Source organism: Ursus arctos, unplaced genomic scaffold (assembly GCF_023065955.2).
Source record: "Ursus arctos isolate Adak ecotype North America unplaced genomic scaffold, UrsArc2.0 scaffold_2, whole genome shotgun sequence".
In the NCBI taxonomy this organism is placed as follows: domain Eukaryota; kingdom Metazoa; phylum Chordata; class Mammalia; order Carnivora; family Ursidae; genus Ursus; species Ursus arctos.
The window spans coordinates 96756433-96774890 of record NW_026622874.1 but is presented as its reverse complement, the minus strand read 5'-3'; the positions used below and the strand labels follow the sequence as shown (position 1 = coordinate 96774890).

The following is an 18458-nucleotide window of genomic DNA, read 5'->3' as shown; positions in this document are numbered from 1 at the left end:
TGATTGGGAGACTTTGAGTGCATCCAGTCTGGGCATCTGCTGGTGTCTGAAAAGTGAGCCTGGTTGGTGTGTCAATAGTGTGTGTGTGTGTGTGTGTGTGTGTGTGTGTGTGTACACATGCATCTTTGTGCATTTCTCTGAATCCTTAGAAGTTATGTGGATGTCTCTGTGTCTTTGATCTTGCCTACCCCTCCCCCATATTCACCATCTCTAGATTTCTGTGCAGTAAAGCCACTCATCTGCAGCCCCCAAGTTCGGGTCCTTGTCCCCTTGTTTTCAGAGTGCTCCTCTATTCTTCCATTCTTCCCCAACTCTTCACCCCTTCCTTCCTCCACTCAGCCCAGAAGCCCAGGGGGGGTTCTCAGACACTGACATCCTAAGAATCTCAGTCAGCATGGGGTGGGGGAGGGGGGCAGCAAGGTGGAAGCCAGGGCACCCGTGGCAATAGGCTTGGTGATTCCACAATCTAGATCATGTCTGCATGGACTCTGATTCTCTGGGTCTCTTTCTGCCTTTCTTCATCTCAATTCCCTACTTGGGTCTGCTTGTTCACACACACCCCACCTCTCAGAGATGTGCTATGCCCTTCATACTCTGCTGCCTCTAGGGGCTTGGGCTGGGGACGGTTGCCTGGAATAGGTAGAGGAGGGAGATGGCAGGAAAGATAGAGAATGGAGAGACAGAGCTGGAAAAGGCAATGCTGAGATGGGGACCTGGAGAGAGGGGATGCCTGGTGTTTGCTCTGAGTTATTTGTATAACTCCTTCTCTCTGTCTTTGTTTCTGAATCTCTCATACTCTCCAAGAGGGCAGCAGGAGAAGAGGGGGTCCAATGGAGTAGTGATCCAAACTGAAGATTTGAAAAGCCAGGGGAGGGGTGTGGACAGAGCACTGTGTCTTTTCCCTGAGAAGGTTTAGAAGAGAAAAAAGAGGGCAGGGGCTTGGGGACCCCGCAGCTCACCGTCCCCCCATCTCTCCCTTCCCCCCAACCGGTGACTCACCTCTGCAGCCTTTCATTGCGTCAGCGATGGGGGGACAGGCAGGGAGGGGGGCACTTTATGAGAGGGGCAGGGGTCTCCACTTTGAATTGAAAGAAGGTGCTGAAGCTCCTCCTGAAAATGGCCCCATTGAAAAGCATCATTGCCCTATCCCCTGCTCAGCCCAGTTCAAGAGAGTGGGGAGTCCTGGGGAGGGGACTGAGAGGGGGCTGGGGGCCACTGGTGGATCTGGCAATGACGAGTAATAGGAAGGGGGTGTTCACCCTGGTTTTCAGTTCCAGGGTCCCATTCTCTCATACCCCCACCCACTCCTGAGTGGGGGATGGGAGACCCAGCAAGCCGGAGGAGGGCAAAGCCGCAGAGATGAGTCACCAAGAGAATGAGATAGAGAGAAAAAGAGACAGAGATGAGGGGAGACACAAAGAGAGACAGCTTCTGGAGAGACTGAGAAGGGAAAACACACACGCCATGAAGGTGATATTCACAAATTAACCAGAGAAAACAAATTGTGTACTTTCATAATTCTGACCCAGCCTCCTCCAACATCCACCTGTCACATACAAACATACTGTTATTCAGAGTTACACTGATATTCTGAGACACACCCACTTACACAAACACAGTATCACACCTAGCTTGGCAGTGTCACTCGGACACATGCTTAAGATGTGACCAGAGTAATGGAGATTTGCATTGAGAGCCCTCCTTCCTTTTACATGGGATGGTGAGAGGGGGTAAAAACCCTGAGGGAATGTGACTTCAAAAATCCAAGATGCGGTTTCAGGGACTCACAGGCGACGCCTTGCACACACGACGATACACAGTTACCTACCTCCCCATCCACACATACATAGTAACATATCAAGCATCCTCCTCATCAAAAAGCCACTTGGAGTACCTGATTCTGGGGTACACCAGGCACGTTGTTCCGAATACATCCCACCCGGACACCCTGTGACTCGTACACACATGTACAGAAACGCAGACACACAAAGACGCCCATGGACACACTCACACGGACGGAAACCACCTTGCGCTGCCTCGCCTGCGTCCGCGCGTCCTGGCGCCCCCGCGTGTTACTTTTCGGAATCGCAGTCTCCAGCGCTCGGGAGCTCGGCTCCCGGGGGGCGGTGCCCAAGCTCCCAACCACCTCCTCCCCCTTCCGCGCGGTGCCCACCCAGGAATCCGGAAAGCGAGCGCTCTGGCCAAAAGAGCCGAGAGCGGGGAGTTAGACGCCTGGATTGTGGGGCCGAGGGAGGCCGGTCCTGGATGCCAAGGGGAACTTGGGAGAGAAGCCCACAGGATTTGGATAGCTGCGGACTCCCAGGTCCAGGGGAAAGAGAGACCCGGGCTTGTCAGGGCGCCGCGCAGCTGCCCTCCTCGCTCCTGAGCAACCGCTTCTTTCTGCCGCTTAGCTGGGGTGGGGGTGGGGGCGCGCAGCGGCCGGCAGCCCTCTCCAGCTCCAGGAAGTCATTAGCCCCATTGCCACAGGGCTTAGAGATCCTCTCTAATACAGGCTGCTGGGGAAGGGGGGGTGGGGGGAGGATAATGCGTCTCATCCCTCCCCCACTGAGAAGTGAAACAGACACAGAGGGTGGGCTAAGGGTCCGTTTTATTGCAATACAGCCACGGTTGAAGTGACAGGGAGGGTGACAGCATGGCAGAAGGCAGCCAAGCAAGGCAGCAGACCCAGAACTGGGGGGAGTGATGAGGCAGCAGCTGTCCTCTTTGCCCACCTTCTTCCACGTCCAGGCGCCCTCCTCTGCCCACGTCTTTGATTCCAACCCCAGCGCCCCCTGTGCTTTCTGTCAACAGATCCCCACCAACTGTCCATCGTTCAACAAGAAGTTCAAGCACTCACGGTCACACAGAGTGCGGTTCTGAGGCGTGCTCAGGGCTTGGGACGCCTGAGTTCTAGTCCCTGCCAGGCTCCCAGCTACTCTGAATGACTTCGAAGTCACTTTGATCTTTGAGAGCCTCTGTTTCCTCCCTCTGTGGTAGACGTGAGGATCCAGTGCAGGAAGACAGCGCTGTGCAATTGCAGCTGTTACTACTTGCATTCAAATAGGAAACTGCCAAAGTCCATAAAGCATCAAGAAATCAGAAGAAAGGGAGGGATGTCCAGAAATATCTGGAGGGGGGGGGGTTCCAGTGGTGCTAGAACGCAGTCTGGTTAGAACCAGAAGACAGCCCCATACTGGGCTGAGGGATCTGCCCTCCCCACACCAGACTCTCCAGCTCAACAACGCTGGTCCATGGCCTGGTTCAGGCCGCTGGTTGGGGGCATGGGAAGGGGGCGTCTGAAATAGCAACATGGTGCAAAGTTGGAGGAAACCCGTCAGAGGGAGCAGGCTTGGAAAGATGCGTCCCCAGAGGGTCAACAGGGCATTATAATTCTAGTTCATTGACAGGCTCTCTCTCTCCGTATTGCACACAGGGCGGGTGATGAAAAGGTCATGGGGGAAGAGGAATGGAGGAGTAAATGGGGCATGAGGAGCTAAGCGTCTGGGAGGCCCAGGGAGGAGGAGGATGGGGCAGAGAGAGAAGGAGGGAGAGGACGCTGAGGAAGAAGCCCGCACAGGAGGCTGAGAGCGAGGCAAGGAGGGGAGTGCGGGGCAAGCTCTGAGAGCTTGGGAAAGGGTAGAAGAAAAGTAATAGGTCTTGGGCCGCTGAGGGTAGCACATCCTTCTGCCGGCTTCCACCCGCGAGGGGGCAGAAGGGAGAAGCCAGGAAGCGCAGAGTTCAGTCAGGCCAGGGTGACGGACAAGGAAAGGCTCTGAAGCCTGGGAAGGAACCCATTCTTTGGCCAGTAAGGGGGAAAGGGTGAACAACAGCAGCGCAAGCGCCTCCCCCAAACCCAGCAGTTCGGATCAAGGCGTGGGCAGCAGCTTTTGGGGGCGCTAGACGCAAGAAGTAAGGGTAAGAGTTTAGGGAGGGCGCTCCCAGTAAAGTTAGGCTTCGGAGCCGACCGCGGAGCGCAGGGGGAGGAGGCGGAACTCGCAAACGTGGAGGGCAGGGCTTTCTTGGAGATCAGCGCCGGAGCGCGGATCTAAAGGGTGTCTTCTCTCCACTGCTATAGGAGAGGCCCTAGATGTCGGCCTCCAGCAGGTACTGCTCTGTATAACCCTTGACCGGCTCGAGCCCCAAGCCGTCCTGGCAGAAGTCAGCCAGCTGTGACCATAACTGGAGCTCTAGGAAAAGCTGGCACATGACGATGAGGCCGGCGACGCGCAGGGCCTGGCGCTGCAGGTGCCACAAAGGCTGGCTCTGCACCTGCAAGCCGTCGCTGCCGAAGGCGTTGATGTTGAGGTAGCGCCACGTGTCGTCACCACCCTGTGGGATGGGGAAGGGGCGCGTGCACAGCGTGAGCACGCGCGGCTGTCCACGCGCCCTCCAGGCCCTTGACCGCCAGCAGGTGCAGGTTGCTCTCACTCGGTCGATAGGGCTGCCAGTCCTGGATGATGGTCCCGCCCGGAAGCACGTCGCGCTGCACGGAGGGCGACAGCAGGAGGCGTGCCACGTCGCCACCAGCCTCCGACACGGCCTCGGTGGGCAGCCGCGAGAAGGTGCCAGAGGCCCTCAGCGCCGTCAGCCGCACGCCCAGCCCAGCCAGTAGCGTTGAGGCGTTGAATCCGACCAAAAGAATGCCCTGCGGGGGGCAAGGGTGAGCGCGGGGTGGGCAGAGGAGGCTTGGAGAGCCCAGCGCCTCTCGGCATCTTCACCCCCACATTCACACCCACGGGATCCCAGTAGGGCCCCTCGGAAGGACCAACCATGCCGGGCCAGGTGGATTGGGGTAGGTGAAAGCCTGCCCCCGGCCAGGGGCCAGGCCTCGGAATCTGTGCCTGGATCCCCAAGGAGGGGCGGAGTCAGTGTGGGGCCCTGGGTCTCCAAGGGGAGGGGAAGGGAGGATAACAGATCAGTCCGTAGGATAGGGGAGACGGAGGGAAAGGACAAAGGCTCAGATTAGGATCTTTGGGTCCCTGAAGGGAGGCAGGATCAATAGAGGGGAGGCAGGGTCACGGAACTCCGGACGCCTGGGCTCCCCCCAGCCATCTGGAGTAAGGACTGAGGGTTTGACCGCTGGGAGTCGGGAGCTTTTTGACTGCCGCTGGGCAAAAAGGCCTGGGTAAGGACTGGGAGTCCCGGGGCAGAGCTCACGGGCGCCCCCACTCGGCAAAGCCAGCGGAGAAAGCAAGCCGGTGACTGGGCTAGTGGGGAGGACGCCTGGCTAGCTGAGCTCCAGAGCCTTTCTCACCTGCTTGGTGATTAGGCGGTATTTCTTCAGCTCCCGGGGGCCCAGCTGGTCGTCCCAGGTGAGCTGTGCCACCTTAACCCCGGATGCTGTCGCTTGGCCAGCAGAAGCCCCGCGACGCCCTTGCCGCACTCCCAGGGCGCCACGCGCAGCCCCTCCACCAGCTTGGCCTCCCTGGGGTCGATCACGTGCACCGACTCCAGAGCGATCTGCGGACCAAGGCCGTTAGGGGGCCCTCCGCCCCTGCCGGGGCTCTCGGCTCACAGGACTCGCCTCTTCCCACACGCTGAGCACTCCGTCATCACCACCCCGGGCGCCAGGCCAGACCCGGGCCTGCCCAGGGAGATCTCAGCACTAGCGTCTCGAATTCCAGAGCCGGCAGAACGCCCATTCGTCCAGGTCTCTTCCACCTCTTGAGACGGTCCAGCAAAGCTTGTACCCGGCCCCTGAGCATCGCCACACCCCTTTCCTTGGCTCCACCCCCAGGAGCTTGCTACGCCCCTAGCCCCGGCCACGCCCCCTTCTCCTTAGCTCCGCCCCGGCCCCTCTAGGAGCCGGTACGGCTCGCCGAGTCCAGGTGGTCTTTCTGAGAGAGTTCAGTCCACTCAGGGGCCCTGACCCCACTCCTGCTCTCACCTCCAGTCTACCTTCTCTTGCTTGCTCTCTTCTTTTTATGCTCCTGCCCCCAGAAACTCCTCAAACGAATCTTCAAATACCGAAGCTGTCTCCAGTCCCTCCCTCCGGTTCCTCCGCTATTCCGAGTACTACACGTACTCCGTTCTACGCTCATTGGCTGGGCCCGTGGATCCGCAGACCCTACTCTGGTTCCAAAGCAGACTGGCTCCTCAGCATCCGGACGAGAGCCGGGGGAGAGGCTCTGAGAGCTGGGGGAGAGGCTCGCCTCCTCCCTTTCCTAAGATCCCAATCACCCAAACGTAGCTTCACCCTCTTTTCACCTGGGCCCCGGCTCTCACCACTCCTCCGTTAGCTTGGCCGGCACCACGGTGCGGTCGGGATCCCGGAGCCGGCTGTGGTAGCGGCTGAGAAGGTAGTCGAGGAGATGGCCAGCATCTCCTCAAACTCTCCTTCTGTGGCCACCACGAAGTCCCACGGCTCAGCCTTAGCCTCAGGCCCCGATCCGGACCTGGGGTTGGCCCCCAAGGACTTGGCCTTGGCCTCAGGCCCTGATTCAACCCCCAGGGTCTCAGTCTCAGCCTCAAGCCCCCATCCGGACCTGGACTTGGCCGCAGCCTCCTGTGGCCAGGTGTCGGAGTGTGGTTCCGCATCTGGCTCGGCCTCCTTTTCAGGCTTAGGGACCTCTGAGCTGGCTGCACCACACCTGGCTTCCAGCTTCATTACCCTGCGGAAAAGAGACAACCCAGCATTGTGGGCAGAGCCCGTGTCCACATGTGGCCCCCCATACACCCAGTCCCCACAGCCCTTTCCTACACAAATACACCTTCTCTTCTGCTCTCCACACAGACCCTGGGAATACAGGGCCTCCAGCTCTGACCAGCTCCCAGAGCTCCCAATCCTACCAGGGTATTCCTCAACAGTCATAAATCAGGAACCCCATGAGCTCCTCAGAGACCGTCCCGAGATCCCCTTCACCCCTGGTTGCCCCAGGGACTCAGACAAGAGGCAGAAGGCCCTTGGAAGGGTAGAAAATTGAAAGGGTCTCCCCACCTCTCCAAGACCTCTGCAAGAACATGAGAAACCATCATCTCCACTCCCCCTACAAAAGGGGTCTTTGGGAAAAACAAAGGGTTTAATCCCCCCCACCTTCCTACCACTGCCAGTCACAATACCAGGGCAAGGGGGGGGGGTGTAAACTCCAGATCTTCCCCCTATTGCCACTCCAGTACCCTCCACTTCCCCCTCTGACATGTACATTCAAACATAAGGCAGAGGAGTGGACAGATGGATAGCTCCACTAGAAAATTTCAAGTCGTTCCTCCCAGGCTAATAAAAGAACAAACCCTGCCTTTGCCTTCCTCCTGCTGGAGTTTGCTCCCTCCTTCTCTGTAGGGAGACCTCGCTCCACTCCAGGGCTAGCTGATCATTTGGGGAAGGGCTCTGTTGGAGCTCCTGCGAACAAAATGCCCACAAAGGTCACCTATGCCCCTCATCCATTTACCTTCCCTCCAGAGAGTCTCTTCTGATTTTCTCTCTCCCTCTGTTCTTCTTTCTAATTTCTTCCTATAATTCTTAGCCTATCTCCTACTTAAGACTTTCTGTGTCCTTCCTATTCTCATTTTTGGGTCAACTCCTCTGAATCTGGCACCATTTGGCCTCCAGCTTTTCGGCTTTCCCTGCCAGAGACAGGGCCGAGAGAAAGCCCCCTCCCCAAGTCCTAATGACTCTTCATTTCCAGACCTTTCTCCTCCAAATCAACCAATTAAATCCCCTTCCTCTCGTTCAGCCAGTTATAATAGTCCCTTCATATAACCTACCTTAAGCCTCATTAACCAACATCCCAGGGGACACATATACCAGCTACTTTGTGGGCGATGATATTGATTTTGTTGGATTTTTTTTTTTTTCCAAACAAGAACATGACTTAGGTTTGGGAGAGGGGACAAACAATGGCACCAAGGAGTTTAGGGATGGTCTTGGCTCCTATGCCATAAACATAGCTTACACAAACACAGCATGCTTGCTATACAGACAAAGCTTCAAGACAAGAGCCACATCTCCCTCTTTCTTTTCAGCCTGATGCTGATGTCTAAGGCCCTCCCAGGTAATCCTTACCTGGATGAGGTGACAGCATCAGACCAGTATCATCAGAGAGCAGGGGAAGCACAGACTCAGAGGGTCTTAGAGCCCCTGGTAGAGCCACCAGAGACCATTAGGTTCAACCCATTTCTTTCACGATGAGGAAAGAGACACCCAAGGAGGCTAAGATCTGGCCTAAGGTGACTTGGATAGAGCCAGGCTAAAGGCTAAGTTTTCCTGGCTCCCAGTCCAGTGGGGGAGACCTCTTTTTGGTGTATCTGGATCTCCAAACCCAGCCTGAAGAGCATGGATAGGAATTACTGGGTCCTTCCTTGGCAGGAATCAAAGGTCCCAAATACTAAAAGCTAAGAACCAGAGATGGGATCCTGGGAGGAAACCCCAGTGCCCTCCCCCCACTGTCAGCCCTTCCATGCCAACAACAAGTCTGGGCCCGGCTCAGGCATCAGATTCCTTGTGGCAGGCTCTGGGAATGATGGGTCTCAGAAATGAGCAAGTTAGCTTGTGGCTTCCGTCTACATTTCCAGGCAACCTCACCAGCTGTTCACGGGTCCCCGAATAATACTAGCTGGTAGTTCTGTGCTGAGCTCAGCAACTCCCCACTGCCCCCAAAAGGGACAGAATGTGAGCAACCTATAGACAGGGACACATCCAACTAATTCAAGACATTAGGCCTCCGTTACTCTCCTTTGCTTTCAAGATGGGAGAGACTCTTTCCAAAGGGTGCGTCTACCTATGTCTTGGATAAGGTTGTTTGTAAGGGGGGCACAGGAAAGAAGGAAGAGCTTGCAAATTCATCTCTCTCATTTTCTTACCGGGCACTCCTCTATACCTATTCCCTTTTTTTGGGGGGGGGGTGGACACAAATGTTCCAAGTTCCTTAAACTCTTGGGGAGGTGGGTGCTGGGAACAAAGCAGGCCAGGGGGTCCAGGCTGGCCCCGCAACCCTGGCTCCACACTCTGATCCCTTCCCATGCCTCAGAACAGTGCCCTCCAACCTGGCTCCTTGAACTATCATTCCCTTAAGGTGTCTAGGCAGAGGCAGCCCTGTGCCTGCAGGGCACTGTGGGAGATGTAGTTCAGGCGTCTTCTGGACCGAGCTCCAGGAAGAGGGGCAGCGTTTCCCCTGCCCTCCATATCCCTGCATCCTTGGATCCATTCTTTCCATCTTATAAATATGAATGATCACTCTGGGAGGGGATGATTATAGTCCTCGCTGGGCATGCTGGGAGGCCCCCACCCCATCTCCACCGCACCCCACACACCTGAAATATTGATGCCCTTGAGGTCGACAGCTTCACGGAGCTGGAAGAGGGAGGAGAAGGAGCAGAGGGAGCAGAGAGCAGACAGGCGGAGACAAAGAGACGGCAGCTACACAAAGCGCCCAAAGAAGAGAGCGAAAAGGACAGGAAGGGAGGCAGGAAGGAGACAAAGGCGGACAGGGAGGTGCAGGGCAGGAGAGGATGGGAGAGGGGAGTGGGAGGAGGCTCGGATAGCAGACACAGACATGACACCTTGTGACTCAGGGCCCAGCAGATGCCAAAAAAGTCCTAGCACTGCACCCCCTCTCCAGGGAGACCATAAATAGAAAGCGGCGACACACCCCCTTCTCCCCACGGTGTGCAATGAGGGAAGGGGTCAAGCGGAGGAGAAAGCCAGAAAAAGAGTCTGGAAGAGAATAGAGACCTTGGGAACAGAAGCAGGGGAGACAAGATGAAATGGGGCAGAGGCAGAGGATGAGGAAGACAGACCAAGGAGCGGTGGGGGATGCCCCAGGGCCACAGCCATGGATTAGGGGGCTGTACTGGAGGGTCTTCCCCAGTCTTTCCTCTGTCCCTTTCGAGAAGTGGGGAGTGAGGGGGGCAGGCGGGAGAGAGCTTCGGAAGGAAGCTGTCTACTTGGCAGGGGTCCCGTGGGCGCCAGGCTCTGGGGACAGGTGGGAGAGCAATGGCGACGGGATGGGGGAGGGATGACGGATAGGAAAGTGCCTCTGAACATCTAGGCAAAGTCCCGGTCCCAGTTATCTAGGTCACCGGACCGGGAGGGTAGGGCTGTAGGGGGCGCAGCGGCTGTCTTCCCCTGGGGGGCGGTGGCCTTCTGTTGCCCCCATTCCGCGGAGGAGGAGCACGCCAGCCCCCAGCTCCCAGGCCCGTGGCCCCCTACCTCGCCGGAGCCGGAGCCCGGGCCGGGATGCCGAGACACGGAGAGGGGCCGGCCACGAGGACAGCGAACGGTGCCGGGAGAGGGGTCACCTCGGAGTCCCGAGGGTCGAGTTCGGGTGACGCGCGGGGACCGGAGCAGTCCCAACTCGGAGTTGGAATGCGGATGTGGGGTCTGCGCTGCGGCTCGGTCCCGCACGCGGGCGCGCGCCGGGATGTTCGGGGTTCGGGTGCTGCGGGCGCGTCCCGCAGCGACGCTCTGCGGGGTCCGGGGCGGCGGCTCCGAGGGGCGGAGACCCTAGCGAGGCGGTGGAAACCCGGCCCGGATCTGGAGTGGACTCGGGGAGGCCTGGGGGCGGGTGGGTGGAGAGCAGGTGCCAGGGGGCGGTGCGGGCCCCGGGGCGGGCGCCGCTGGGTGGCCTCAAGTCGGGCCGACGAGACTCCGCCCCTTGTCCCGGCTGGGCAGCGGGACTAAGGGTGGGAGGTGCTTTGGGTTTTGGCGGAGGGGGTGACTGCTGGCTTAGTTATCGCCCCACGCCCCCAGCACCTCGACGCTATGTCCCGGAGCCTCCTGTCCTCCCCCCACTTTCGCAGTCCTCCCTCCTCCGGGGCCCACCCCCTCAAATTAATCCCGTTCCCCCGACCTCCCGCTGCCAGATAAGGCAGAGCGACTGGAAAGGGCACGCAGAGCCCTGAGGACAGGTCGGAGAAACTGATGGAGGAAACTGGAAACCCTTGCAGGTGGGGGTGCAAGGAGACACCGGGAGACAGAAGCAGAGAGGCTAAAGGGAGCGGAGCCAAGCCAAGACCGGTCAGGAGGGCCACCACTCCCCGGGGAGCCTCGTCCCACGGGTGCACGGGCGGACTCAGCTCACGCTGGGCCGCTGGCAGGCAGGCAACAAGGCCCCCCGCAGGGCAGCACGCAGAAAGACTCCAGGTACACCCACGAACCCACCGCCCACTCCCAGCACATGAACACAGACCTCTGCGCACACGCGCGTCCTGGGGATCTGCGCTCATGGCTGTGCGCCCGGTGCTAAACCGGGTGGGTGGAGGATGGGTGGGAGGAACAGCCAAGTGTGGACTTGGAGCCCTGCCCCCAGTCTAGGGCAGCCCCTCTCCTTCACCCTCCCTCCAGGGTCTGCCCAGCTCTCCTGCTCCCCCTTCCCACCAAAGTTGATTTCCCACCTTTTTCCACCTTTTTTTATAATTTCCAAGGTGATAGCTCCATTATCTGGCAAACTGATCCAAGGCGCTGTACTGACGTGATCAGGTGGAGGTTCATGTCATGTTCCTGGGCGCGCGCGCGCGCACACACACACACACACACACACACACACACACGGCCGTACCGAGGGTTAAACGGATGAGAGTCATCCCTGGAATTCTAGGCCCAGGTAGGCCAATAAGTAGCAATAAGATGGTCACTTAACCTTCTTATTTTTCTTTTTTCTTTTTATAACGTTTTAATTTATGTAACCTCCACACCGAACATGGGGCTCGAACTCACGACCCCGAGATCAAGAGTCACATGCTCCACAGACTGAGCCGGCCAGGCGCCCCTCTTCCTTTTTGTTTCTTAATAGCACTTCCCCCTAGTTCTGATTTTTAAAACTGCTAACACACCGCACATCTCACAAAGCCGCAGTTAAGGTGGCATCTGCTCGACTGTGGGATAGCACCTCAAAAAGTTATAGGTGTTGGAGGAAAAAGTCTCGAGTGGCAGGAGGGAGAGGCAACCACGCTCTAATCCCTCCCTTTTCGCCAGAAGCCCCGCCTTCTGCCACCAGAAACTCTGGGATTGGTCCAACGTTCACCACTTCCAGTTCCCTCAGCCAATGAGAATAGAAAGTTTCCCGAAGTTGCTAACGCTTTAGGTCTGAGCCATGCAGAAGGAAGAAATCACCGCTCATTGGTCCAGTCGAAAACCATGTGGTTCCAAAATCACGCTCAGACTGCTTCTGTCCCGACTCCCCTGGGAGGTTAGGGGGCGGTGGTGGTAAGAGGTTGGGAGATGACTAATCTTCTGGCTGCCCCTCCCAGCAAGAGAGAACGAGAGGCTTTTAGCATCCTTAAGTGCTTTGAGGATGCGGGGGTGGGGTGGGGGTGGGGGGCTCACCTTGTGCCACTGGGGTTTAAATCCGCCAAGGTTAAGACCCTTGGGCATGGAAGAGTGATCTGCTTGCTGGTGAGAGTCCTGGCTTCACTGGTCTGGGTTCCAGGGCCAGCCGGTACCCCCTCCTGGTGGTGAGCCACAGAACCACCCAGAATGTTTGCACAGCACTTCGGTTTAATTCTCACAACACTGTAGGATGGGTGAGGCTTGTTTAGTCACTTTACAGATGAAGAAAGTGGATTCTGAGAAGTCCCACGATGTGGGCTAGATCCCATAGCTGGCAAGGGACACTGTGAGGGCCTCTGGCTGCAAACGCAGACCCCCCCCCCCCGCCCACTCACCACTCAGAGGTCAGATGTACTTTGTGAAAATGTTTTGCAAGCAGCAAAGCACGAAGCGAATGCCAAATGCCGTTGCTGTTAATGCTGGAGATTTCCCTTAGTTGCTCTGAATTTTGTAAACACTGTCTCTGACCTTGGGATCCATACCGGCTTTGACCCTCGTCCGGGCTTGTTTATTTGGGCCTTTTATTTGGAAGAGCCTATCCTGTGTCTTCTCTCCGGATGTGTGTGCCTTGCTGTCAGCAAGTAACATTGTTGCTCCCTGTCCTTTCATTTGGGCCCATCCTCTGCTTCAGGGCCTTCCCTGTCCCCAGCATCCTCTCTCACCCCTCCCCTTCAACAGAGCACCCTGGGTCTCCTTCCCTGACCTCTGAACGCCTCCGCATCCTGGGATTCTAATGACCAGGACTCCCTCCTCCAGATTTTTGGGTTTTGGGTGTTCTCCTCTCTGACCCCTCTTCTCCCTCTGACTCTCCAGCTGTTGAGATCAAGGCTGAGACCCCTGCCCTCTCCCTGATCCAGTGACCCCTCTATCTGGGCAGTTCCCCAATCTGTGAGTCAAGGCTATCCGTGGGGCATCTGCACTTAGCTGATAGCGAGAAATAAAAGATGCTTGACAGATACTGAGGCGGGGCACCTCCCATGGTTTTTGTTGCATAGGCAAAGGACCAGCTGATTTACAGATAAGGAAGGAGACCAAAGATCGAAGGGTTAAGTAATTGGCCCAAAATCACAGAGCCAGTGAATGAATGAACATCTTACTAAGAATTATGGCACTGGAAGGAATCTTCCAGATCGCCTCAGAAGGCAAGGTATCACAGATGCCACATACTCACTGGCGACTCATGGTTTCCTCATCTGTGAAGAGGGCATAGCACCCAACTTCCAGTAAGGACTGAATAAAGATAACCTAAGAAAAGTGCCTGGCATTGCATAGAGATTCGATTAAAGGCAGGTATTACGATCTAGCCAATTGGAACAGCAGTTCTCCCATGTGGTGCATTGCGGCTTGTACACTGAAATGCAGACACAACCAGAAGCCTGTCTTAATCATTCTTCCTTCGGGACTGTCAGGCTCTAGGAACTTCATGAATCAGGGGATAGAAAGCTGGGAAGCCATTGAGCTTGACTGTGAACTCTTTTAGAACGGGGTTGATGCTACAGCTATCTTTTTTTTTTTAAGATTTTATTTATTTATTTATTAGAGAAAGACAGGGAGGGAGAGAGACACTGAGCAGCAGAGGCAGAAGGAAAAGCAGACTCCCCGTCGAGTGGGGAACCTGACATGGGGCTCAAAGACCAGGATCCTGAGATCATGACCTGAGCCGAAGGCAGACGCTTAACCAACATAGTTTTAAGATGTTAAAACTATCTTAATGCCACTGGTATGTCGTTCAGGTCTTGGCACATAGTAAGTGCTTAATAAGCATATTGTGAAAGAAGGAATGACTTCAACCTAGTTCTAGAGTGGGGGAAGGTGAGATCACCCTCGATCATTTTTATCAAAGGTCATCCAGTGGATGGAGGTAAAACCAGACTCCTGGCATCCTAATGCCAAGCCAATGCACAACCCAGTCTCACACTGCATTTCTAAAGGCTCAGTATGACGGTTTGTGCCTAGAAGTCCCTGAAATTCCACATCTTCTCTCCCCACCCATCACCAGGTTCCTCTCTCCCACCCACATGAACCGACATTGGCTGTAATGTCTGTCATTTGCAAACATTAACCATGTCATCTTCGATGGGTCTGGTTGACTCCATTTCTGCTCTCGGAGAGCTCAATTGAGCTCTCCATCAAAAAACACCCACCACTTTTATTCTGGAGACTATCTAACATACACAAAAAATAGAACAGTATAATGAATCCTCACTAGCCTAGCAACAGCTTCGACAATTATCAGCTCATAGCTGATATCGGACACTACAAGCACCCCGATATTTTGAAACAAGTTTCGGAGATCATATCATTTCTGGTATTTCAGTAAATCTTTATCACAGTGATAGGGATGGAATTGTGTCTTCCCCCCAATTCATATGTTGAAGCCCTAACACCCAATGTGATTGTATTTGGAGACAGGGCTTGACACAGGTAATTAAGGCTTAAATGAAATCATAAGGTCCAAAGAGGAAGAGACACCAGAAATCCCTCTCTAACCCTCCCCTTTGCAGAAAAAAGGGCTTGTGAGGCGGCAGAAAGAAGGCGGCTATCAACAGGCCAGGAAGGGAGCTCTTACCAGAAACTGAATCCTCCCGCACCTTGATCATGGACTTGTAGCCTCCACACCCATGAGAAATAAACATCAGGGGTGCGTGGCTGCCTCGGTCCCTAGAGCACGAGACTCTTGATCTCAGGATTGTGAATTCGAGCCCCACGTGGAGTGTAGAGATTACTTTAAAATAAAACCTAAAAAATAAATAAATAAATAAATAAAAAATCCCCTCCAGAGCATAAAGAAGGGCAAGGTCCCGCCAGCAGGAGGGGACAGGCTTAGCAGAGGCCAGAGCAACAGCCAAGCGGTTCTGGGTTGTCCCCATCTTGTAGGCAGGGGGTGGCCAGCGAGGGAGGGTTTTAAGCAGGCGAGACACATTTGCCTTGTTGAGTAGAGACGGCCCTCTGGTGGCCACATGGAGGATGACAGGGAAGGAAACCGCCCCAGGAGGCATCAAGCTGAACTCGGAAGGCTTCCTCAGTTCATATATTTATAAGTTAGACTCTTCCAGCTCAGGAGGAGAAATCACAGTGTTGGGGCTTATCATTCAGCTACACGGGAGGTGGAATGGCACGGGGAAGCTCATTAACAGTTTTGGACTGTGCGCCCCAAGCCTCCTGAAAATACAACAGACCCTTCCGGATGGTCTAGTGATCCTTGTTCTATCTATGCACCTGCCACGCATATTTCCCCAAGAAAAGATCCTGTGGCAAATGCTTGCCACCACCCAACATAATTTGCACAAAAGACCATCTCTGGGTGGCTGCAGTCCCCTGGCATAAGCAGAGAAGCCTTTTGTGTGAATTTTGAAAAGGCACCTGTTGAGGGCTGAATTGTGCCCCCCCTCCCCGCCCCACCTAAGGAAGATATATTGAAGTCCTAACCCTTAGCATCCACGAAAGAGACCTTATTTGAAGATGGGTTCTTTGCAGACATAATCAAATTAAGAGGAGGCCATACTGAATAAGTGTGGGCCCTAATTGAATCTAAAACTGGCATTCTATAGGGAGAGGGAGATTTGGACCCCACACAGAGGGAGAAGGCCATGGAGAGCAGAGGCAGAGACTGACATAGGTCCGGGCAGAGAATTAATGGTACCACCCGGGGCTGGAAGAGGGGAGGGAGGGTTTCTCCTCCCCAGGTTTCAGAGGGAGAAGACCCTGCGACACCTTGATTTTGGTCTCCAGAATTGGGAGACAATCAATTTTTGTTGTTTAAAATCACCAAGTGTGGGGCGCCTGGGTGGCTTAGTCGGTTAAGCGTCTGCCTTTAGTTCAGGGTCCTGGGATCACTCACATATGGATATGGGCACCAAGTCTCTCTCCCAGAGACAGAAGCCTGATCTCGAACTTCCTGCACCTTCCTGGTTTGCGTGGCGGCCTCTCCTCCCACGCAGATGTCTCCACATGAAGTATAACTCTCCCTCTCAATTCTCCCTCTCTCGGGGCGCCTGGGTAGCGCAGTCGTTAAAGCGTCTGCCTTCGGCTCAGGGCGTGATACCGGCGTGCCGGGATTGAGTCCCACATCGGGCTCCTCCGCTGGGAGCCTGCTTCTTCCTCTCTCACTCGCCTGCTGTGTTCCCTCTCTCGCTGGCTGTCTCTATATCACATAAATAAATAAAATCTTTAAAAAAAAAAAAAAATTCTCCCTCTCTCCACCAGGATTAGACATGACCACTTTCCTGAGAGACTTGCCCGATTGGTTTCTCAAGTACTGGGAGCTCTTTACTCCTTTTGACCACATCTCTGCCTCTAGGGACAACCCAGTCCAAACTGCGCTTCTTGGCTTCTCCTGTTTCTCTCCAGCCTCAGGCCAATCCCTTCCACCCCCTGACTTTATCGGTCTTGGATTTCAGACAGGAGCAGTGAACAATGGGGAGTGAAGTCCCCTCCTCCCTCTCTTCCAGTCCTCGAAGGTCCCATTCCTCACCTACCACCCAGGCCAACCTCCCCTCCCCAGAGGGGCGTCTACCACTCACAGGGGTGAAGGGCAGGGGCTTCTTGGAGGAAGGCCCACAGCGATCTAATCCTCTTACCCCCAGCTGTTGGTGGCTAGTTCTTACTAGATGTTGGTGCCGTTGTCCCTCAGGGGAAGAATCCAGAGAAAAACATGTGATGCTATCCTTAAAGTTTAGGCTGAGGCATGAAGTTCCAACAAGCAGGCACTGCATTCCAGAAGGGGCTGGACCAGACCACATGCAGCAAGCAAGACCGCATTTTCCAAGCAAATGTTTGAGAAGTAACTCTTGATCCCTGACCCATGACAAGGATTGGAATTTGGACACAAAGGAGAGCGGTGTGGGGGAAGGACTTCAGAGCTCTGCAAGCCCGACCCCCAGGGGGCAAGGCTTACCTCCGCAAGGGTGGTCACGAAGGTTGCAAGACTCTAAGAGTTTGGCGTGCCCCAGCATTTGGGGAATGTGTCCGCCAGAGAAGTCTAATGGCCGGACAGTAGCTGATTGGATGTTCCCATCCACGAAAGAAGGAAGGATGAGTGGCTGCATTGAGCCCAGCCTGTATTCTAGTGGTATCCAGGCTAAGCATGTTCCAACCTGGAATTGGTGGGTTTTTGTTTTTTGTTTTTTGTTTTCATCCCTCTCTCTACCTCCCATCCTAGAAAAGCAATGGGATTCCTAAGGAGAAATCCTATGTCGAGTGCATGGGCAGAAAACCAGGGACAGATGATAAGGCCGAGGAATCTAGAAGGGAACACTCCAGAGAATCCAGGAGAGTCCCCATGAGGAAAAGGAATCAGCTTGGAAGGTCTGGAGGCCCAGAGAACACGAAGCTATCTCAGGACAGTGTCGTCAAGAATGTCTGGGATCTTCTTTCCCCTCCTCGGCCCCACACTCCAGTCCCAAGGGGTTCAGTAAGAGCGGCTAGCAAGGTAAGGGGAGGAAAGACGTCAACCCCACCCCCTTTCTATTCCACCTTCCCCAGCTGCCCCTTCTGGTCAAGCAGGCAGCCCGCTTGCTGCCTTTGCTGCAGACGGAAGATTCCTACCCTTGGAGGAAGACCCAAGTGCGGATTACGACTCAAGGTACATGTCTGTGACAACTTAAGGTGAATGAAGGACTCACCACCTGAGAATGACCCAGATAAGTCACAGGACTGCTCAGACTTTCCTCCAGGAACAAGAAAAAAATTCTTCCACTGAATATATTTTATAGGACAGCGGGAGACTAGTGTATTTGCGTTTCCATTACATTTCAGCAAGTTCTTTGGAAGTCCTGGATACAGGCGCAAAGCCAGTCAGCAAACGGGACCGACGTGGTCAGGGAACGCTCCGACCGCATGAGGACCCTTAGACCGCCCGGTCTCACCCTCTCCTGGGACTGACGCCGTGTCTGTGACGAGGATAAGGCTACTTTGCTGATCTCCGCTCTCAGCCCTTACATCTTCATTCTTTATCATCACAAGAGCCCTGTGCTTACTGAGCAAATGGGTTAGTGTGGACCTAATGCTGGGCTGCCAGTAGGGCTTCATGCTGGTCAGATAGGTCCCAGCTTCATTCATCTCCCAGGCACGGGGAAACATGAAGGATAGAGAAGAGGTGCAGTAGTGAGCTACGGGCTAACGCTCTCTTTTCTACCATCGGAGGTCATTCCATTCCCCATACGGCCAGGGACCCTTGACCAAGCTCACCTCT

General features: G+C 55.2%; 1 protein-coding gene across 1 annotated transcript; it reads right to left on the bottom strand.

Moving 5' to 3' along the window:
* Window positions 1-2590: 2590 nt before the first annotated feature.
* Window positions 2591-10415, bottom strand: NAT16 (N-acetyltransferase 16 (putative)). Its single transcript, XM_026516083.4, is given in 8 exon segments — window positions 2591-4387; window positions 4389-4645; window positions 5255-5331; window positions 5334-5460; window positions 6226-6239; window positions 6242-6310; window positions 6313-6611; window positions 10148-10415. Coding segments are annotated over 7 exon segments (1143 nt in total). The 5' UTR covers window positions 6608-6611; window positions 10148-10415; the 3' UTR covers window positions 2591-4083.
* Between the last annotated feature and the right edge of the window lie 8043 nt (window positions 10416-18458).